The sequence below is a fragment of the Centruroides vittatus genome, unplaced genomic scaffold (genome assembly GCF_030686945.1).
Source record: "Centruroides vittatus isolate TY-2023 unplaced genomic scaffold, ASM3068694v2 scaffold_3293, whole genome shotgun sequence".
In the NCBI taxonomy this organism is placed as follows: Eukaryota; Metazoa; Arthropoda; class Arachnida; order Scorpiones; family Buthidae; genus Centruroides; species Centruroides vittatus.
In genome coordinates, this window is record NW_027122702.1 from 1157713 (window position 1) to 1181728 (window position 24016).

The 24016-nt window shown below is 27.9% G+C and overlaps 1 protein-coding gene across 1 annotated transcript in view; it reads left to right on the plus strand.

The window, feature by feature from the left end:
- inaE (inactivation no afterpotential E) overlaps nucleotides 1-23674 on the plus strand; it is a 49585-nt gene extending 25911 nt beyond the window's left edge. Inside the window, exons 5-18 of the mRNA XM_067286239.1 lie at nucleotides 94-178; nucleotides 412-546; nucleotides 6025-6102; nucleotides 6548-6672; nucleotides 6740-6887; nucleotides 8697-8780; nucleotides 8911-8988; nucleotides 13940-14020; nucleotides 14307-14449; nucleotides 14540-14681; nucleotides 14793-14995; nucleotides 21346-21369; nucleotides 21471-21603; nucleotides 21756-23674. Coding sequence (XP_067142340.1) covers nucleotides 94-178; nucleotides 412-546; nucleotides 6025-6102; nucleotides 6548-6672; nucleotides 6740-6887; nucleotides 8697-8780; nucleotides 8911-8988; nucleotides 13940-14020; nucleotides 14307-14449; nucleotides 14540-14681; nucleotides 14793-14995; nucleotides 21346-21369; nucleotides 21471-21603; nucleotides 21756-23036 — 2740 coding nt within the window. The 3' untranslated portion in view covers nucleotides 23037-23674. The remainder of the gene's footprint in view (nucleotides 1-93; nucleotides 179-411; nucleotides 547-6024; nucleotides 6103-6547; nucleotides 6673-6739; nucleotides 6888-8696; nucleotides 8781-8910; nucleotides 8989-13939; nucleotides 14021-14306; nucleotides 14450-14539; nucleotides 14682-14792; nucleotides 14996-21345; nucleotides 21370-21470; nucleotides 21604-21755) is intronic.
- The last annotated feature ends 342 nt before the right edge of the window (nucleotides 23675-24016 follow it).

The following is a 24016-nucleotide window of genomic DNA, read 5'->3' on the forward strand; positions in this document are numbered from 1 at the left end:
ACAGTACTTCTAAATAAGTTTGAAAGAATTGAAACTTATTAGATATGATTTTGTTTTTCTATAAATATTTGAATTATTTACTTTATAAAATAGAAAAGCTATGCGTGAATATCAAAATAGTTGGAATAAAAGATGTAGATTACTTTTCTGTTGTTTGGGACATTCGGATAGGCATAGAGTAAGTTTCTTATTTTTTATCATTAATTTGATTTTAATAATATTCTGTAGTTTATCCAATTCAAACAGCTTTTCTTAGAGTGAAAACTTTTTGCTTTAAAAAAAGCACGGCTTTAGTTGGATTATATTCGAGGAGTAGACTATTACTGTAAAATGATAAAAATTAGCTATCAAATTAATTAAAATTGAAAATTTTAATGCCGTTTGATAAATATACAATATTTGTTTCTTCAGAATTCATTTGCCGAAATAGCCAAACTTCTTTCTGAATTTTTCCGTGATCTGGATGTCGTCCCTTCTGATGTAGTTGCAGGTATGGTGTTGTTGAGAAAATTTCAACAGATGGAAAGACAGATGATTGTCAATCAAGTAAGTGCAACAAAATGAAATAACAATAATTAAATATAATAATTAAAGATGAATAAATTTTAAATTTTAACAAGACAACAATTGAATTGAGAAATTAAGAAAGAGTTGAGTCAGTTTACAAATTTTATAAAATAAGATTTTATAAAACTTATAAAATGTCGTTTTCATGTAATTGTTTTCAAAGGAAAAGTTTTCTAAAAAAAATATTGAAATTTCTTTCTGATTCAACAATAAAATATATTGATAGAATAATATATAAATAAATGTTAAAAAATTTTAAAAAATAGTTTGAAAATTTGGCATATAAGTTTTTTCAAATTACATTAATAACTCATTTATAAAGCATACAATATTTGAATTTCCTACACACAAATTTTGCAAGTGGAAACAAAAAGTTCTGTGCAATATTCATTCATAATTAATAATTATTTAATAATTTATTGTGACAAAAAGAGGAATTAAAAGTAATTAACCAGAACAACTAATTTCATTTATAATAAAAATCAATTCTATTGTATTATGATTGACTCATTGAATCTACAATTGTAAAAAAAAATGTTTTTATTTTATGAATGTAAATTCAATAAGCCAATCATAATAGTATTGAATAAATAATAATGTTTATTATAATGTTAAAAAAAATAAAAAATGCTTTTGTTTTTATACTGTCATTGAAATTTTTACTTATCTTGTATTTTTAATATACAGTAGATATTCCATTTTTCTTTGTAGGGAAACAATTTGTTTTTATTCATTATAGGGTATATTTTCTTATTTTAAAATGTATCAAAAAATATAAATAACTTTTACATTTTAAACGATTATTGATGTAATTTCTAAATTATCAGTCTCTTATTAGGACTGTTACTTTTTAGAAAGGTTCTTTTATTTGTCCCAAATTAATAGGATTAATACTTATAAAAGTATATATAAAAAATAGATTATATAAATTTTTATTTATAATTTTAGAGTAACTTTTATATAATATAAATGATAATTAAAAATTTAACATACTCTTGTGTTATTTATTTTTGCATTTATTGCATGGTATGGCATGTTTTATTCAATGTTCTGAGTGGTATAATAAATTTTGATATTTCTAGTTAAAAACATATAAATTATTATAAAATTTGTGTGTTTTACAGGCAATAACAGATTGACAATTAATATGAAAGTAGACTTTCATAAAAAAAGAATTAATATATTAATAAATGTTTATCAATTTTAATAAGATCAAATCATTTTATTGATATAAAGTGTGAAGATAAATTAGATTTCCTAGTGACGTGCTCGAAGTACACTCTCCTTGAGTTGTATTTATATTGACTTATTGATTCTCTAACTTCCAATAGAATAAAATTTAATTTTTTTAAAAGTAAAGAGCACATAATTTGTTTATTTTATAAAAAGTAAATATAAATTAAATGAATTTTAACAGGCTAAAATTCATTAAATACTTAAAAGAAAACTTTAGTGAATATATTTTAACTTTGCTTTTATGGTTAATGTTACCTATGGTAGTGAACATGGCTGCTCGTCTCTGAAACAGTGGGGATGCACGTTCTAACCTAACCTAACCTATTCTAATTAATTACCATAATTATTGCCGACCAAATTATTAGAATAGGGGTAATTAATTAGACTAGGTTAGGTTAGGTTAGAATGTGTGTCCCCACTGTTTCAGAGACGAGCTTCCATGTTCGCTACCATAGGTAACATTAACCACTTTGATTATTTACAAATATACATAATAAGGTTTATAGATTTTTTTACAATTCTGTATTTTTAAATATCTAAAATTTAAAAATTTAATTGTTTTAATATTATATTGTAGATTATTCTGACTATTTCATATTTTATTATTTACTTATGTATGCTATTGTTTTTTTATGATCTTTTCGTGCTATTTTTATATTTATATCATACATGGTTATTATAGTTTATATAAGACATTAAGTTTGTTTGGAATACATTCTGTTTTATTTATTTGCTTTTTTTATTAAAATATTTATATTTTAAAGTAAATAATTTTTCAATTTTTGACAGTGATGCATTTCTTTCTGACAGTCATTTCAGTTATTAATATGTTTTTCAATTAATTAAAAAAATCTTATTTGTTGTTTTTTTATATTAAATTTTTTAAAATGCCATTCATGTAACACTATCATTCATATTTAATAAAAGAAATTAAGCCTTATTATTATGGACATGTTATATTTATAGAATACAAATAAGTTCACAATTTAGATGAATAATGGGTTGGACTTTATAGAAAGATATGAACTTTTGGGCTAAAGACTGCTTCACATTCTAGACAATAATTTGGCAAAGAAGATAGAATTAAAACAGACTTTGAGTTTTTATCATATTTTCAATATTTATTACTAATGCTAGTCACATAGTCACATCCTTAACCTCTGGTAAGCATGTATGTATAGCATAACTTAGTCACAGATAAAGATGCGATTGTGTGCATCGCATCTTTACCTGTGCATCTTTAGCATCATTGAAAAAGATAAAAAGATCTCTATGCTTGAACTAAGTAAGAATTTTATGAAGATCAAGATGAATCTGATGCTTTATGATCATAAAAACTCTTAATCCACATAGTTATCTAATAAAAATGTTAATAATAATACTAATAAATTTTTATTTAATTTATATCAAATACATTTTCTAACTTAGTCATATTATCTAGAAAAATTGTATACTTTCTTTTTAATTGATCTACATATAGCAGTGGCGTGCCGTGACATTTGATGATAGGGAAGCTGTGTTTCTGTAAGAAGCCGACTTACAGGGGCAATCAATTAATTGCGCGTCAGGGCCCGTTCGTAATCGTTTGTTCGATAAGCCAGTAAAAACCGTATACTTCTTTAAATGTATTTTTAATAGATTATCCGACGTACTTAATAAATAAGAAAGTTCAATATAATTACCTCCGTTATTAGATTCAATAAATTCCCTACGCCCTCTAAATGCCAATTCTTGCTTTGAGAAAAAACATATAACATCTATTAATTTAGATATATCTATTAATCGTAATTATTTTGTTATAATTTTCAATATTTATTTTATATTGTCTATCAATGTTAAATTCTATTCCGCTTTGATTTCCAAATTGCTTCAATTTTACGAAAGAATCGTCATTCGTCATAAATTTTATCGTCAAAATGTCGAAATTTTTTGTCGACGTATTTATATTTAATTTAGACATTGATCTTTCTCTTTTAATAATGTTTTCTTTTTCATTATACGGTCTCGAGCCAAAACTTTTTTAAAATAAATTTTTGAATCACTAGCCACGATATAAGGGCTAAAATTAAAATTATCAGAAAAACTTACTTGGTAAAACAAAATGTGTGATGAATATACATGCCTAGTATAAAAAATTCTTCAATTGTACGAATATACTTTTAAAGAAACTTATAATTAAATATAACTTTGTGAAGAAACGTACATAAAAATAACAAAATATTCTTTACTTTTTAAATCTTAAAACAATCCACTTACAAGTTAGTGAAATAGCTCCCTACGAGTGGCTAATGAATGAAATCGAGAGACGGTCCAGGTAGGTGTGTGCGTGCCAAATCCCGAGGGTGCCGATACCGGTCAATGTCAAATGCCTCTTTTGTCGCGTCACTAGTATATATCAAAGGACGCGACGGGGTTGTTGTAGATTTTAAACGTTTCTCACCATAGCTGTAAAAATCTAAATATGTTAAACTTAACAGATTGTCCGTCGTTCGTTTTCTAACTAATTCGTTTTAGGACCAAGTGTTCACGGAAATTTCCAAAATTTACAACTTTTCGGTCACTCTCATTGAACTGGAAAAATTTCTGTCTTTATTACATTTAATATTATGAAGAGAACAGACCCCACTGTACTCGGCAAGAGATTGGTTCAGTTAAACTTCCGTTTAAGTAAAATTTCGGCTCTCATCAGGGTTTTATTTATGTTTCTAATTCCCTAATCGCTTAATTATTTAACTACTTCGTAAGTAGAAATAAGTCGAAACCGGTTACTGTGTACTTGGATATCTGTAGTCTTGGGAAAGAAGTGGAAAGAAATTTTTATGACAACGGATACATAAATCGTAAATTTAAGGAAATAAATTCTAGAGCTTTTTTGTACCATTGTACGTCTCATTCATTAAATTTGGTTGTAAATGATGCTGCCAAAGTAACAGTTAATTTTTTAACACTGTACTATAATTGTACACGTTTTTTCTGCATCCCCTTACAGATGGGACATACTAAATCGTAATATCACCGGTTTAACATTGAAATCCGTAAGTAATATAAGATGGGAGAGCAGAATAAACGCAGAATAAATATATCAAATATTTTAATGGATTTTTTTAAAACTCCTGTCAACTATACAGAACTATCATAAAAACATGCCAGTAAATTCCTATCGGTTGGGTTAAGTTATAAATCTAGTCTACAGTGGAGCAACCTTTTTTATAACATGGGCCAGAATAAATTTTACGTTTTTTCCGCGGGCCGTAGTAGTTAATTGACGCCTTCTTGTGACTTGTAATTTTTTTAGTCTGCAAATATGAAATAAATAAATAAAAAGTTAATTACTACATTTATTTCTCTTATCGTTTTTGAAAATTACAAAGAATTGGAAAAATAACTATTTTTCCAATTTAATAATCTATTAAAGATCTCGCGGGCCGGGTAGAAACTTTTCGCGAGCCGTAGCTGGCCCGCGGGCCGGGGGTTGCCCGCCGTTGATCTAGTCTACTCACGATTCACATAATCGGGCGAGGGCGGCCGAATATCTAGCAGGCAGGCGGCTAACAGCCCACAACCGGTCCGGGATATAAAATTAGAAGCTTTATGTGTGAAGCATCCACCAGCTAAACCGGGTGACGTTGGTGGTCTGTAAAGCGCATGCGCCAATGCCTATAATCTGGCTGCTTGGAAGTTGACGGGCAGGCGGCTAACAGCTCAGAACCGGTCCGGGATATAAAATTAGATGCTTTATGCGTGTGTCGCTTCTACCAGCTAAACCGGGTGAGGTTGGTGCTCTGTAAACCGCATGTGCCAATGCCTATATAATCTGGCTGATTGGAAACTGACCCGGTTTCGACACTCCTTCCGCCACCGAATTATTCGAATATACAATAGCAATCTTATCATTTTTTTCACATGTAGTATAGAAATTTGTAAAAGTTACATAATGCAGTTATAATAAAATATTAATTTTAATTAATGCAAAGTACGTTAAAATATGAAAATTTATATTTTATAAAATACAAGGGAAGGTCATTGGAAGGTGGAATCGGCGCTTCCAATGACGGCACGCCACTGACATATAGTAATATTACAGTAATAACTGCTGTACTTTAAGATGCCAAACTTTCTCTAATAATGTTATGATTCAAGATTTCAAATTTTTCAAAAAATTTAATTATTTATAATATTTTCTTTTAAAGTTCATAGATAAAAAAATTTATACTTTTTCAGCAAAAAAATGATACTTATCAGTTCCTTTCGGGAGTTCCTATAACTCCTAAAACCAAGTTCCTGGATATTAATAATCCAGTAAGTAGAAAATTAAATTTTATTCTTTTTTTTTATTTCATATTTCTCATTTCTAATTTTATAAAAATCTTATTGCTCAAGTGACAGTGAAGGTTAAGGATAGAAAAAATAAGAAATATTTATAAGGAAAATACATATAAATGAAATTTTCTCGGATTTCTTAAAAGAAATTTTACCGAAGAAATGATGTTACTTATTTGTCTTTTTCTTGATAAACTGTAAAACAAATATTAACATATATAATAAAAATAACCTAAACAACAAACTAATTCTACATTATAAATTTTTGTTAAAATACTAGCATAAATTATTTCATCTACCATATTTATAAAATTTGCATAGTATTTTAAAGAATTTAATGAACTTTTCCTATTCAATTGTAATTTATCATTTATTGAATAACTACTACAATAGTAACTAACTGAATTAAATTGTTTTTCTTTAGAATGTAGCTAAAGAAGTACAAACAATAACACATTATCTTCATTATGCTTTGGCAGTTTATGGTTGGCCAATGTTTATGATGGTAAACAGTAGTACAGGATGTTGTCAACTTTGTCCATATATAAGGTATAGTCTTATATCAAAAATTCAAAATTTATAATATTGTAGTCATATTTTTCATAAATATTAACAGATGTTATTGCTTGCCTGTAAGACAAAAGAGAAAATATGATGCAGCTACAGTTGTAGAGGATAATTGTTGTCTTTGCAATTACGCTGCACTTAGAAAAATGTGTCAGCTACATAATATGGAAGTTGTTTATGCAACTTATCATGTTGAAGTAAGTTTTTAAAAATATTATAATATTTTGCAATCAAATTATAATAATTATGCTATAGATAAAATATTGTTTTTACATGATATATAAATTTTATAAATTTATATTGAATAAATAATTCATTTTTTATTTCTACAAATTACTATGATTTTAAATTTAGATATTTGCTTATTTTAATAAAAAAAAGAACCTAAATTGAAACCTTTTAGTACATAATACTATAAAAGAGAAACAAAAATCCAATCAGGAAAAGTCTTTTCTAGAAAGAAGAATTAGCAAATAAAAACTGCATTTAAATTTATGTGGAATCAGTATTCATATTCAGCAGAACTCTGTTTCTATATAGTGTGGTGATTATTTATCACCAATTTTTATGATAGTTTTCCCATTCATTGTTTCCAATTTTTTATTTATTTATGTTTTACCTAGTACTTTCCTTTATTACTTCGAGCTTGGGGTTAGACATTTAACTGGTTTAAGCATGATGGAAGAACTACACAGTGATTATTGGCTAAGCAAAGATGCATTTGTGAGGATTTCTGTGTATATCCAAAGAGCAAAAAAGAAAAAAAAAAGTTTTTTCTTCCTTTGTTCAGAAAGAACAGTGAAGACTGAAAACAATTAAGAAGAAAAATTGCAGTTTAAAGGTTATGTACAGGAAAGTTTTCTTTCCCTAAAAGGAAGGTGACTCTTGGAATTTTACCAATCAGAATTGGACTGCTAGAACTTGTGTTGAAATTTTTCATAAACTTTTAGACATTAATATATAATCTGAGCAAAGAAGTTGGTGAGTTATTGACAGTTCTGCTAATTCCTTTCACTTCCAGGTTTTTACGTTTCCCTGCCTTATACAGTACGAATGCCACTTTTTAGGGGAGGAATGTCCAGATTATGTTAATTTTTATTTATTTATTTTTTTGTTGCATTATCAGTTTCTTGTACATCCTCCATGTTCAATTAATTGTTAACAGTAATCAGGAAACAAATTGTTATATTTGCCCACCATAGATTTTTATGTGATATTATGGTTGAATAAATTTGCTCTTAACTTTTATCTAAATAGCTTATTCATCAATATCATAAGATCACATGAAATATATATATATATATATATATATTGATTTTTCAATTAAGTTTATTAAACTTTGTTTTCTATGGATTCATGCCAAGTAATCTTCATAATGATGAATTGTTTAATGTATTCTTTAATTTAACTAAAAAAATCTATATCAGTCTGAAAACCATCAAATTGCTTCTTACTGAACAGCCATATTTTTTCTGCATGGATCTTTGTTTTTCTTTAGGTTAGGTTAGGTTAGGTTAGGATATTGCAAAGATATTGTCTTTTTTCATATACTCTATGATATTTATTTTTAATATCCAATTTTTAATTTCAGTATATTTTATGTAAAATTGATATGATATTTTCATAAGTAATACTAATGTGTACATTTTTTTAATCAGTACTGTATTTTGTTTCATACATTTTCACTGAAAATGACAACCTAATATTTTTAATAATCTTTTTATTATTAAATTTTAATTATTTGTAAAAAATTACTACTGAAATTTTATACTAATTTATTATATATTCATTTAAAACTAAATAAATAAATATTTAATAAAAAGTTTGACGTGTCTACTTGAAATTTGATTAATTTAGAAATAAAATAACAATTGAAGACTGGAAGGTTTCCAAATATAAACACGTCTTTTCTATTTTAGTATTTTTTATTTATTTTGTAAACAATGTCTAAAAGTTTTATTTGTAAAATACTTAATTCATTTATCTTTTATTTGATTTTATTGTAGGTTGGAGAAACACCTTTTTTTGTTGCTGTAGATCATGAAAAGAGAACTGTTATTGTATCAATTCGAGGAACACTCTCCCTTCAGGTGAATAAACTTTTATGCTTTATAACTATTTTACAACTATATAAAATTGAGAATTTATATTTAAACATATAAATCTTTATTTTTGTCAATAACATTGGCATTATAAAACAGAAATTTAATGTTTTCCCAGGATGTAATTACAGATTTAAATGCAGAAGGAGAGCATCTGCCAACAGAACCTATCCATGATGACTGGTTGGGCCATAAGGTTAATTTTACTTTAAGTTCCACTCTGCTATATTCTTACTAGTTTACATTTTTGGTAAATACATGTTAAATAATCTCTTTGATTTTTAAAGCTGAAAGACAGATATGTTTTATTTATTCCAAAATTATGTTGCTTGGTAATGATACAAAATGAACCAATCCAATTTAAATTGCATTTCTATTTGATTTCATGCTTCATATTTCTTTAATTTTACAAAGTTAAAGCATTCAGTCTATTGTAAAATTATATTCAGCTTTAATGATAAATTTTTATGAAAATATGTATAGTACATATACTGTACTACCAATTATGCAAAATATCAGATTAATTCTATTTCGTATTTATATATGTACTGTATTAGGGAATTACACGTTTCCTAATAATTTTACAATGTAGCAAATGTCTGTTAAACTTAAGGTAATTTACAAAAAAAACTCCCATGAACTTTTGCTATATATAATTTACTTGCAATATATTTACTGTAATTATTTATATATATTTTAAATATTATATTAATAAATAAATTTATTTAATGTCTAAGAATTTTTAATATAAAATTTAAATATATAGAATTAAAAATTATAAATTTATTCATGATATCGAAAGTTTGTGTTAAACAAATTTCGTTTTAGGAAAACATTATTTTTCATTATTTTTATTTTTATTAGAGAAAAATAATTTAAATTAGTAAGAGAGTTCACTCAATATTCTCTTTTAAAATTTTTTGTTAGATTTGAAATTTGGTAATGAATTCTAGATTTTATTTTGATAAGTTTTATTATAGTGATTTTTAACAATTCATTTAGAGAAATTTAGCTGATATAATGATAAATATGTGATAGTAAATAATTAATTTGAATAAAAAAAATACCCTCGAAAATGAAATGTTTTTGGAATTACAGATTTATCTTCTAAAACTTGGATAAAAAAATTAATTCAAAATAATAATTGTCATTAAGTACTGAATTATTTATTTGTGAAAAGCAAAAATCCTTATAAAACTTATAAACATATAAATATATACTAGTACTTTATGTTATGACACTTAAATATTAACTTTCATCCAATAAAATTTACTCATATTACTTTAAAATTTTTAAATTTTTTGATTAAATAATATAATGAGTGATGATATTTACATTTTGCATGTTGAAGTATAATAAGTCTTTATTCGTACACTTTTAAGTTTATGTAAAAAATTTTGAACATTTATAAGAAAAAATTCAAAATAATTAATTGCATATAGAAGGTACTATACAATAGATTAAATATCATAATATTTTATATCAAATAAATAAAATTTTATATATTATAAAACATGGAAGATAATGCAAAACAACTCAAAGTTCTTTAAAAATATAACAATAATAATAATCTACTTTATTAGAATTCTCTTTAATAACAGTCTTTCTCGAGCACTTTAACAAAATATTCCATTAGATAGAGTTAAATAACCTAAATAAATAGGACTTAACAATTTGGAGGGCTTATCACACCAAGGTCGACAGAAAAAAGGACTAGAACTTTTAAAAAAGATTCAATCTTTAATAATCACATTCAAATTTAGGTAAGGATGCATTTTGGGTACAAGGACCCCTCATCAGCTTACAAACGCATGGTACCAACATAATAGTTATAACATCAATAGATAGCCAATGCAAAGAGAAATCTAATATATACAGTGCACTGTATTTTCAATTTCTAATGTAACCCATATATACTACAGAACTAAAAATATCAAGCATAAAATTTTCATACAATGACAATGTGGTATAACAAATTATTTAGGACAAGTAACTGTCTTATTTTCTCCTACATTTTCCAAATTCTGGTAGGTGGTTCCACTATTAATAATAAATATTGTTAAGTAAAGTACAAACCAAAATATTCCATGTTATAAACTTTATCAATAACATAAAATTAAAACACTCTTCAAACTGAATATTTTGACTTAATTTTCCTTTATTTTTTAAGTAAAATAGTAAATAAATAAAGTCCAAAAAACCATTTTATGTGCAAGTTTTAAATAATACAAAAGTTTGTTTCTTTTATTTTGAAAAAATAATTTTTAGTTTTTGAAATTATTATCCAACTGTCATAATAATGTTGTTTTGTTTATTTTATTTGCGATAATAATGAAAAACATTATTATTATTATAATTATGAAATATATTGAATTTAGACTTTTTTAAGATACAAATACTGACAATTTTAATCAATAATATCAAATTTTTTATTTTAAAACAGAATAAATGATTCATTAAATATGGATAGTGGTGCAGCCAGGGGTACAAGGGAGCAATTAGTACTCCTTGCTACTAATATTCACTTTTTTTAACAGTTGAAATTTATTCATATGTAAGTGTAATGATAAATTAAAACTGATTGCTGCATTAGTTTAAATTTAAACCATCCAACCCATAGTTTTTGAATATTTAATAAGATAATAAAAATATGATTTTTTCTTTCACAATTATATATAAAACTAATTATTCAAATCTGTGTGTGTGATTTGTTCAGTGATTTCAAGTATAGCAACTATTATTGGGCTGCAATTTGAAAAAATTATAGACCTATAAATTCCCACTGTCGTGTGTCTGCTGTCTGTCTTTCCTTAATCTCATAAAGAGACAGGAGAATGGCAAAAGATTAGGGACAGGAAGCCCAATTATCTATATACAAACTTCCAATGCAAACTGGAAGTCATGTTATTTCAATTCAGAATTTTCTCCTGAAAGGAGTTAGATGACCGGTATGACTCTATTGCTAACAGGAAAAGTATGATGTACAGGGGCAAGATTATACAAATTTGTGGAGGAGAGCATATATTTTAAATTAAATAAATTAAAAACATATGATTAAAAATTGCAGCCCAGCATTATGATGATGTTCTATATACTAGATTCAATTGCTATAAACCATTCATATACAATGTATATTTTTATTTTACAGTTTTATTCAAACATCATTTGACACTTGTTAAATTTTTTACCCCTTTCACCCCTTTTGCTAAATTTCTGGCTGTACTATTGAATATGAATTCAGAAAATTTACCAAATTTCTTATGTCTAACACAGTGCTTCTTACATATTGATTCGCAAGTTAATGTATATGATGATAAACTTTTAACAGTTATACATCATTAAGGAAAACTCAAATGACAAAATGTCTTTAAGGATTTTAATTTACTTTTAAAGTATCACGATTTTGAAATAAGCATTTAATACTAAAAATTTTCTGATTTATAATTTTGAAATAGTCTGGACATTTTATATTGCATAAGGAAAACATTTTATATGGAATCTAAAACTTTAATTATTATATGGACTGTTTTAGAAATTAATCCACTAGTTCTAACATTTTTTATCATTTGAATACTGTGGTATGAATTATATTATCTTCAAAATATTTTTCCATTTAGTGACTATAAATATATTCAATAAATTTTTATCTGTCATTAGAAAAATTATTATTTATATAGTCTAAAATTTGAGCCATGTTCAGTAATACAACACTAAGTAAAAAATGTAACTGATAGTATTTTAAATTCTTGTAATATTATTAAAATGTATTATTTATTTAACTGCTCATCCAGTTAAACGGTTATATGAATTGTGGAGTTTTGCTAAAATAATTAATAAAATGGTTCTTATGCAAATTTATTGCCAATTCAATCATTAAGTTTCATTTGAATTTACTTACACTAATAGAACATGATTTATTTCAGTTAACAGTAATTTAACTTAACAGAAGTGACGATGGGAATTAAGTTTGAAAATAATATAAAGATAAATAATTATTCAAAATTGTGTTGTTGTTTTTAATAATTACTATTTTATTAGCTGTCTTTTTGAATTACAAATATAATGAATGAAGTTCATGTAAAATAGAAGTCAAAACAAAGTTTTTTTATTTAAATAACAGCTTTATTCAAATGTTTTAGAGGAATAAGATGATAATTATTTCATTGATATATTGTTTTTACTTTGAAATAACAAATCATTTTTCTGAAAGCCATATATTATTACTTCAGTTTTTTTTTCATAAAAGTTATTATTATCATGTTAAAATATAACAATGAAATAAAGCAATCTTAAATATTGCATCATTTTATGTTTATAATTAGTATATATGTTACAGCTAATCTAAAAAATTGGTTACTATACATAATTACTGGTTATTTTACAAAATAATCAGTATTTGTGGTTATTATGATAAAATACATGCAATTAATTATTTTCACCAGTTATTCTACATAACAACCAAACCTTTTGGCTATAGCAATAACTTATAAAGTACAGAATATTTTTATTCTTACCATTTTAAACAGTCAACCTCCTACTTATTAGAACAGGAAAAACTATCAAGACTTTTTCAAATCAGAGTATTTCATGCCTTTTGCAGCCATATTTTGTTGAAAGGCATTTTATCTTATAGTTGCATCTCTTGTACCCTTGATTGCCTGTGATGGACAATTTTCTGGCACAGTCACAAGGAGACACAATAAAATCAAGAGATTCCTCTTGTAAAATGAAAGTATTTTGACAGATGACAAACTGGTTCCTCAAATACTTTTGAGGCTGTTGGCCCCTTTTGGTGCCATTCTCATATAATCTGCCATCAGCATCCAACTGCAAAATGACTGCTGGAATGTTCCAGACACGGGAGGCATCACATATGGTTGAGACGGGTTCAAATTTGCAGAAATGTGAGATTTATTGTTTTAACCATAGGATGTTGATTATTGTTATTGAATAATTTATCATGTTCACCAAAACTGTTAGTTATCATGCCGAATATCCAGTGATTATGTGTATTCACCAGATCTATCGATTTAACCACAACATACATATATGTATGTTATGGTTAAACACATATATATGTTTAAAATTATTATATAATAATTATAAATGAGTATTTAATAAAATTATTTTTCGTATTTATTTATTAGGGAATGGTACAAGCTGCAGAATATATAAGGAGGAAACTTATTGATGAAGCTATTCTCATACAAGCATTTAATTACAGTCCTGTGAGTAACAAATAATGTTGATAATGAATTTATTTCTGTATGTTAAAGTTTATAATTTTTTAGTATTAATTACAGTATTAAAATAATAATTACTAAAATATTTTCTGTAATTTTCAATAATAACTTTACTAAAGTACTTTTTCTCAATATTAAAAAATTTTAAATTGTTTACATCTACTTATAAATTTTTATATGATTTAATTAACTTTAAAGAAAATACTATAATTGAATTATTTAGGAATTCATTATTATATTTTCTTTACTGCTTCTTTACTCAATTATAAAGGAGAAGGGCACACAATTATATGACTTAGTTCTTGTTGGTCATTCTCTTGGGGCAGGAACTGCTGCAATTTTAGCTATATTATTAAAACAAGAATATCCAAATTTAGTTTGTTATGCTTATTCCCCACCTGGAGGTTTACTTAGGTGAGGAATCATTTTATTTTAAATTATCTTATTAAAACATCAATGTTTATAAATAATATGTTTTCTATTAAAACTTAAATTCTTTTTCAGTATGCCTGCTGTTGAATATACAAAAAACTTTATTACATCTGTTGTTTTGGGTAAAGACCTTGTTCCACGTATTGGTCTCCATCAAATGGAATCCTTAAGATCTGACCTAATAAATGCTATTAAAAGAAGTCAAGATCCAAAGGTGAAATCAATTATTTTAATATATACTTGTTTAAATGTTTTAAATTTTATAATTTGAGTTAAGATAATAATACTCTTTGTAAAGTAAAATTGATATAATTTTTGCTTTTAGTGGAAGATTATTTTAGGTGGTGTATTTTGTTGTTGTCCAGAAGAATTAAAATTTGATTTATCAGATATATCACCTGATAAATCAGGAAACAGAGATGTAACTTGCCATCCAAGTGATTCTTCAATTGCTTTAACAGTGCATCAGCCTTTGTATCCTCCAGGAAGAATTATTCATATTGTTAGAAATCATCCAAAGAAAGAAGAGTAAGGTTTAAAATATTTTAAAATTATAATAAATTTATAATTATTGTCAGAATTTTTTAACATGTAAATCAACAGGAAAAATTAATTTAAATAACTTACTGACAAAACTCTTACTAAAATGTATATAATTTTAAATTTAATAATTAATTTCACACCTTCCTTACATCTAGCAATGCTTTACTAAAAACAAATGTTCTCCACATAGTTTACAAGCCTGTTTCCAGTTTTACACCTTCAAATCTAATGGTATAGGTAAAGGTGTGAAAATACTTATTATTAAGTTCCAGCTTTGAACAACATATTGCTTAATTTAAATTTAAAATAATAACCTATATAGTTTTAAAGATGATAATGATGACAAAATTATCACCTGAGAATGTATCAAACAAGTTTAATTATTGCTGAATTATGTGCATTACTTATTAACTCATGATTGATTTGGTATTTATTTAAGATAATTATAACAAAAATTCTTTAATAGAATGAGGTACTTTATAACAAAGATTCAAGGACATCTGAATAATAGATATTGTATGTATATTTATCTCAAGAACAGTAATTTGAGGTTAATGTTACCTTAGGTAGCCAAGATGGTGGCTCGTCTTTAATTCCAGCAAGGAAACAGTGGGACGCATGTTCCAAATTATTAGAATAGGTTAGGTTAGGTTAGCTTAGAACGTGTGTCCCACTGTTTTCTTGCTGGAATTAGAGACGAGCCGCCATCTTGGCTACCTAAGGTAACATTAACCTAATTTGAAAATAGAACAGTAACTGTCTTCTATTTTTAAATCACTGTTTCTGATGATGACTATTTAGTACTCAAAACTTCTTGAACATTTTTCTTTTAATACTTTAAGATTAATTCAAAACTTTATTGTATTTGATAAATATCTCATCAGTTATGCATTGAAGCTTTTTGGCCGCAATCTGAAAAAACTGTAGACCTATAAATTTCCACTGTTATCCATCTGTCTGTTGTCTGTCTGTCTTTCCTTAATCTCAAGAATACTGTTAGATAGATAAAATTCAAGACTAGATGTGGAAAGATTAGGGACAGGAGACCTGATTAATTGTATAAACTTGTAGTGCAAACTGGAAGTCAGGTTATTTCAATTCAAAAACTTTCCCCTGAAAGTGGAGAGTATATATTTTAAATTAAAAAATTATTAAAAATTGCAGCCTAGCATTGTGATTACATCACGATAAATAATTACACATTATCTATTGAATTTTTCTAAAAGTGTATGAATTTTAATTTACATATAGGATATTATGTAGTTTATCTTAGCAAATTTACTTAGTGATATTTCCTGTATTGTGTATAAAATAATTTTACAACACAAATATATTACCTCTAATAATAGTACTTTTCAATTTCAAAATTTTTGCTTATTTTACAACCAAATGAAAATATTTTTATCCCATCTTAATATTAATAGAATGAAAGTAGAATGAAGAAATATATTAATAGAAAAACTAATTCAAACCTTTGTGTACTACTAAGTTTAGATGCTTACCAAAGTATCATTAACCTTTCCTTGAAAAATAGTTTCTTTTTTTTTAAATCTGTAACTTTGTTTCTATTTATTTTATTTTAAAAAATCTATATATATTTATTATTAAAAACACTGTTCTAGCTTATTTTATTTATTTTCAAATTATATTTTAAATATTTTATGAAAAATTTCTGAAAGTTAATTTAATAATCTGATTTTTTACTTATTTCATTTGACATGTCAGTAAAATTTAAAATAGCCACTTTATTAAAAATAATTTTTAACTATTGCAAAATATTGAATTAATAATACACTCACTGACAGAAAGTTATGCATCCAGATAGAATTCTCTGATTACTGCAAAACTTGGCATATAGCTGTGTCTCTGACAGATATGTAAATGTTGTGGTTCAATTGCATGTCAAGTAATACTATCAGAGTGTCTTAAAATCATTATCCAGTATCCTATAATAAGCCTGACAGAGGCTCACTATTATCAGAATTTTCATTGTATGTACCTGTTGTTTGGAGGTCTCTTGAATACCAGGCATGTCTATATAGTCAGACATTACACACATTTGAGAGAATTTGAAAAGATCTGCATCATCAGGCTGAAGAAAAACAAGATAGCTGTTTTACCAAATTTCTAGCTATCCTGTCATTCTGATTTGACTGTGAGGAGGTGTTACAAGCAATGGACAAGTGAAGACAGACTATCAGGAGAGATGATCGTATGACTGTGAGCAAGTGTGAACAGCTGCAATGTGTTCTTTGTCTCAGCAGTAGATGGAAACCTCATTACAGAATTTTACACTTTCCATACTATTTTCAGTCAACTAACAGAGGCAAATTTACATACAAGACAACTGCTACATGTCCTACCATTAGCATTACTATATCATTGGCTTCATTTGTAGAGGTGCTATGGTAGAGAAGCTTGGATTGCTATGGACTGGTAGCATATTGGGCTGCAATTTGAAAAATTGCAGACCTGTAAATTCCCACTGTTGTCTGTACGTCTGTCTTTTATTAATGTCAAGAATGGAGTTAGGTAGATGAAAGATGAGACTAGATATGGAAACCTTAGGATTAACTATATACAACCTTCCAATGAAAATGAGAGTCATGTTATTTCAATTTAAAAATTTTTCCCTGAAAGGTGTTGGGAAGTCCCAACTTGCCAGTGTTTAGAAATAATTTGGCATAAACTATAAAAACATTTATTTATAATACAAATCTTCTGATTCCAATATAAATAATTTTGGCGATACAACATAGAAAGTACAGAGCATAGCTTCTCCCATTTGGATGCTGAGACTTCTAGTCTGAAAGTGTGAGTTTCTTCTTTTGTATCTTCTTCTTCTTGTTCTCCTATATGATTGCGCCGGCCTCTTCACATCTTTTTGCAAATTAGTTCGTCTCAATCACAACAGCAATCCCCCGCCAGCAGTAGTGAGATATTACAAGTATCTAGGGTTGAATCTCACCCAATGTTCTGAGCGTGTGACTAATGTGCCATGTTGCTGCTACGAATCTGCTGCTTTAGCCATTGGAGTGTGAGAGGTTGGTCTCAGTGATTGGTTGAGTTGTTGCTGTTTCCGGAGTGTTTTCCACATTCTCCTTGAATTTGTAGGCTAGCTTGAGTCTATTGATATTGACATTGATATGTCGATTTCTCACTACTATCTTAAAGTTTTCATTTCCCTGCTTCAATACATGATATGGTCCTTCGTAAGGCAATTGTAACCCTTTTTGGACCACGTCAGTTTGCAAGAAGACATGGGAACAGGAGGCAAGATCTTTATGAACAAACACTGCTATTTTTTTGGGAAGATGTGATACTGTGATTTTCTGCATTTCCTCTCTCAGCCTACCAACGAAGGTAGCTGGGTCGGAATAATCCTTAACTGGGGAGAGGAACTCACATGATAAACATAGGGGTACTCCATAGATCATCTTGGCTGTTGTTGCCTGGATGTTGTTCTTCTAAGCAGCTCTGAAACCAAGGGAGGAGCTGGGAGGGGCAGCTGCCCCTCCCTAGAAGAAAAATTAAAGTGTAGTAATTGACACACAGACACACAGTGCAGACGTATCAATTTAGTGTCAGTTTGAATAATAAATATTGTGACTAGACTAGAGCCATCTGTCATGAAATCTCACTTTCCCTTGAAACTAATATGAGTTGTTCCTCTCTGGTTCAGATCCTGGGTATGCTGCTGTCTGAAACCCAACAGTACTGTAGGGAGTGCTGTGGTCCATCAGTTTGTAGAATGTGCCATTATCGCTGATTTGAGTTGGCAATGAAACCACTCTACTTGGCTATTTGCAGACAGATGGTAAGGAGTTGTGCAAATTCTCTCTCAGTACCTAGCCAAGAAGTGAGGGCTGAGAAAAGCAAAGATTCAAACTAGACTCCTTGGTTTATTGTCAGGCGCAGTGGCAGACCAAAACGAGCTATCCATCTTGAGTAGAAAGTTTCTGCTACTGCTTGTGCAGTACTTTCAACTAAAGGGAATACTTCTGACCATTTAGAGAAATGATTCACACAGGTGAGACAAAATCTGTATTCATATGAAGGGTTCCACCAAGTCTATGTGGACATGTTCAAATCTATCATTAAGAGTAATGAAGATGCCTAGTTGGCTTTGAGTGTGACAAGTGATTTTTGTTTATTGACATGGAATGCATGAACAGGCCCAAGCCATCATGTTGGCTCTCATTGATGGCCAAATGTATCATTCTTGAACAAGTTTAACTGAAGCTCTGACACCACAGTGAGAAAGTTCATGCAGATGGTTAAAAACCTGCCATCGAAAGTCCCTAGGCACAAATAGTTGTATTCAGCTAGTGAAAACATCACAATATATGATGCTGGCTGGTTCTGGCTGGTTCTCCCACTGGAAGTGGCTTTAAGATTAAACAATTAAATGTATTACCTAATAATAATTTTTTTAACTCCGTGTCCCCTTGTTGCACTACTGCAATTTCTTGAAAGTTGATGAATGCTGACATCTCGATGGTAGAGATATTGATGTGAGAGAAAGCATCCACTATGACATTGTCATCTCCTTTTATGAAATGAATGTCTGTAGTGAATTCAGCAATAAAATCCAAATGTCTCAGCTGTCTAGGGGTTATTACTTATTGGTTTTGTTAAATTTCTCTCCTGTCATTACCTGTGTGTAGCAATGATTTGTGTTATATAACCTTTGTATTTGTATTGTGCAGCAACACTTTGTGTTATATAACCTTTGTATTATTTTTTTAACAAATAAATGGCCATGACATGGCATCTCTATCAAGCCTGCCACTTTTTGGTTCAGTATGACTTTGAAACGGACCAAAGTAGTCAAGTATGATTTTATACTTACTTATAAGGTATCCTACTCACTATCTGTGAACACATAACTTGCAACAGTGATATATTTAACAGGTTTTTGTAAGTGACTTATGGTCTGTGAACAATACAAATGGACGGCCTTCGACCATATAACAAAGGTACTTGATGGAGGTATATGCAGCAAACAGTTCTTGATCATAGGCACTGTACTTTTGCTGTGATGGCGAGAACTTTCTGCTGAAGAAGGCTAGCATCTGCCAGCTGTTGGACACTTGTAGTTGCAGTGTGCTCTGACATTGTCATGTCAGATGCATCTACGACGACTGCCAGCAGTGCTTTGGGTGATGGATGAGCCAGAGTGGCAGCTTCCGCTAAGTCCTTCTTGCACTTCTCTAAAACTTCTGTCTCCACCTGCATCAATTTGATATTTTGCCTATCTTAGTTGCCCCTCTAAGATAGGTGTGTAAAATTATCTCTGTGAGCCACATGGGGAATAAACGTCCTGTAGAAGTTAAACAAACATAAATCCTGATTTTATAAATTGTGAATAATTTATATAATTAAAATTATAAATAGAACTATTATGATAAATTCAGCACCATTGTAAGCCTGTTAAACAAATAATTAATAAAATAAAATATATTTTATAAAAATTAAATAAATTATTTTAAACAATGGAGTCAGAATTTTTCAATCTTACTTAATTGTACTATCAGAGAGTACACAAAAATATATTTTGTTACAAGAACAATTTTAAAATACATTTGTTAATCAAAATTTTTCTTTATGATTTGCATGTTATTTCACATATAATTTAAGATTTTGTTTCTTGCTGCAATACATATTTGTAAATGTCAATTCTGTGAAAAGAAGAAAATGTACAATCCATTTGTATAAAAATCTTAACATTTTTATTCTTGAAGTAATAAATATATTTAGAGTAAAAATAAATTTGTGTTAATAATTTTAAGAATCAATTTATTTGATTATTCTCTTAAATTTGAAAATTTAAATTCTAAAACTGTTAATGATTTAAAAAGATTTTTTTCTATTAATAGGTTGTTTATTAATTTTGCTTAAACTGTAATTAAGAAATTATATTAAATGATTCTATAATCATATGTTATGTTAATGCTAAAATGTAAAGAAGAATATTAATTTAAGTATTTTTAATTCTTAGTTTAAACAGTTAATGAATGATTCATAAAACTACTTGCAGATTATCGTAATTTTTAAAGTGTTTTGGCAATTGTAATATTTAAATGTTTTAATAAACTCATACAAATATTTAAATATTATAATTTGATTTGTAAACATATTTATTCTATATTTAAATAACAGAAAAATATGCATTTTATACTTTTGTTGAAAATTGTGTTCAGTTTTAAGTAGTGCAATATGTATTTTTTTGTTTTAAAATGTTTTTTAGAAATCTGCAAGCATTGATATATTTTCATGATGATGATATATAAATGAAGATAATTAAATAATATTTTTTCTTTCTGTTATGGCAGCAAAAAATATGAGAATAGATGGAGGTAAAATTATTCAATTACTTTTTCTTTATAAACAATATATTAATTAAGAACAATGCATATTAGGAAATGGAATTGGCTTCAAATTTATTTCTTGCTTTTAGAAGAATGATGAAGAAACATGAACCAGTTTATCAAGCATTATGGGCAGGTAATACAGAATTTGATGAAGTCCTAATATCTCCTGTTATGATACAGGATCATATGCCAGATAAAGTCTTGGATGCACTTGAAAAAGTAATTATTTCTGTATACTTTATCAGTAAAATGTTTATTAAAATAATTAAGTCATTGAAAATCTATATATAGTTGTTAAAAGACATAATTATTATAGATTTTTGAATCTAGTTATTTATTTAATAATAATAATTTTTCATTTTTTTAAATAGTTACTAATAAATACTGGCCCTGCTAAACCCCAAAGACTGTTAATGGAATCAGAATGTCATCAGCTTCTTAGTCCAAGTGCAGATACTTTAGATTCAACTCTTGATAGAACACCACCTCATAGATTAGTACTTGAAACAAGTTTTACTGATCTTCAACCTGAAGGTGTAGCTGTGGAAGATATACCTAGTCAAGGGAACATGAAGCATAGTTTAAGTTGGGAATACAGCAGTGTGGTAGCAGCTGCCTTAGACACTAGTTATCAAAACCAAAAAAGACTTCAATCTCTTAGTGTACAGCCAAATTCTTATCAAAAAGTAGATTTAGTGCATGATGAATGGATGGGTTCTGCTCCCTTAGCTTCACCAGAAACCCTTTCAGATGTTTCCTCAGTATCATCTAAAGGAAGTCATCAAAAACTTAATAATGGCAATGTGTCCAATAGACTATCTTGGGGAGGTGTTCCTGTTATGGAAACCATTGTCCAATCCCCAGCTGTTCAGCGTCCCACACAAGATTCATTAGGAGTTTACGAAAATCAAAGGAGTGATGCACGGCAAGGTGATTTTGGACACATAATGTTAGACGATATGGGTGTAAATAGAGCTAATTCAACATCAGATTTATTAACGAACTGTAATCCACAAGCTGTTAGTACACCAGTAGGACATCAAGTCATAACAGAAGCAACTGTAGAGATAGATCCAAATAGTCTGCATTCCAGTAAAGAAGTTTCTTCGAGAAGTATGGACCCATCACAGTTAAGATTAAACATTGAATCTTTGTGCCAAGAGGCAAAAACCAAACATTCTGGTGGTGATAGTACTTATGCCAGTACAAGTACAGAAAGGACAATTGATCGTTTATTCACACCACATGAGCCTAAACGTGTAACTTTTGAACTGTCTGATAGCCAAGAAAGCCAAGAGACAGAAAGAGATGATTCTGCTGATAGTCTCTACAACTCTGGTGAATCATTTGTACCAACTTATCCAGAATACACTACACAGCAAGAGTATGGAAATCACCTATACTCTTATGCACGACATAGTTATAATAATCACACGCCACCTTCCTCTCCAACGATAGAACACTCTTATTCTGACATCCAGTTAACATCTCTCATGAATCGGTCAGTGCAACAGAGTCACGAATCCTCTCATGTTTTATATGAACCTCTAACACAAAAAACTTTGAGTTTGGATACAGATTCTACCATTTCAAAAACGCCAATAACTAAGCATCTGACTTCGCCACCACCTCCAACAGAAAGTAGTTTATAATGTTTTTAAAATTTCTGGTGCTTCAGACACCACTTCTGCTGTATATCATCTAAAAGTTCTTCCAAATAACCAGCTCGTATCTGGTAAATGTGATAAAGCTCAAAGTGTGAAATTTATATTTAAAGCATCTTATGTATGTACTAATGTTCTCATTCTACACCAAACATCACATCCCATGTACTAATGTTATTCAGATTAGTATGTGGAAAACTAAATGTATATAAATATATTTATAATCTCTAATGTTTACATATATACTGTAACATATTGGGTTCAAAACATTTCAGTATTTGATGTCAATGTTCCTTTAAGAAAAACTTTTACAATAATACTCCGGCCTATAATTTGAAAAAAGAAAGTCTGAATTTTTGAAAAAAGTATCATTAAAAAAAATGGTAAATTTTAAAAAAAAACAAAAATTCATCGAAGAGAATAAATTTTTGTGTAATATTTTATAAATAACTGTATTGTACACAACAAAACATTCTTGTGACTTGTTATTATTTGTTTAGGATATAAAATTCCCATCAGCCTTGGATTAAAAAATATATAGATTAATTTAAATCATTGGTTTATTTTAATTATTTTTCAACTCGACCAATCGTACTATGCATGATTGTTATTTTATATTTAATATTCCGGATGCATAATTTAAAAACTTACTGTTCTGATAATAAAATTTTTACTTTTCAGAAAATGTGTTGTGATTATCAAATAAGTTGCATATATTATATATAACGTTAACTCTTTTTTTTTATAATTTAAAAACTGCTTATCCGATAAACCTCAAAGAATATAATACGATATCTCAGATATCATATTTCCCTGTATAATTTTAACAAATGCAGCCAGCAAAGTGAAAAGTTAATTAATGAATTTTAATTTTTATGCAATAATTTCAATGCATTGTGGATAAGCTTAAACAAATATCTGATTTGTTTAATTGATAAGGATAAAAGTTAAAAAATATCATTTGCATT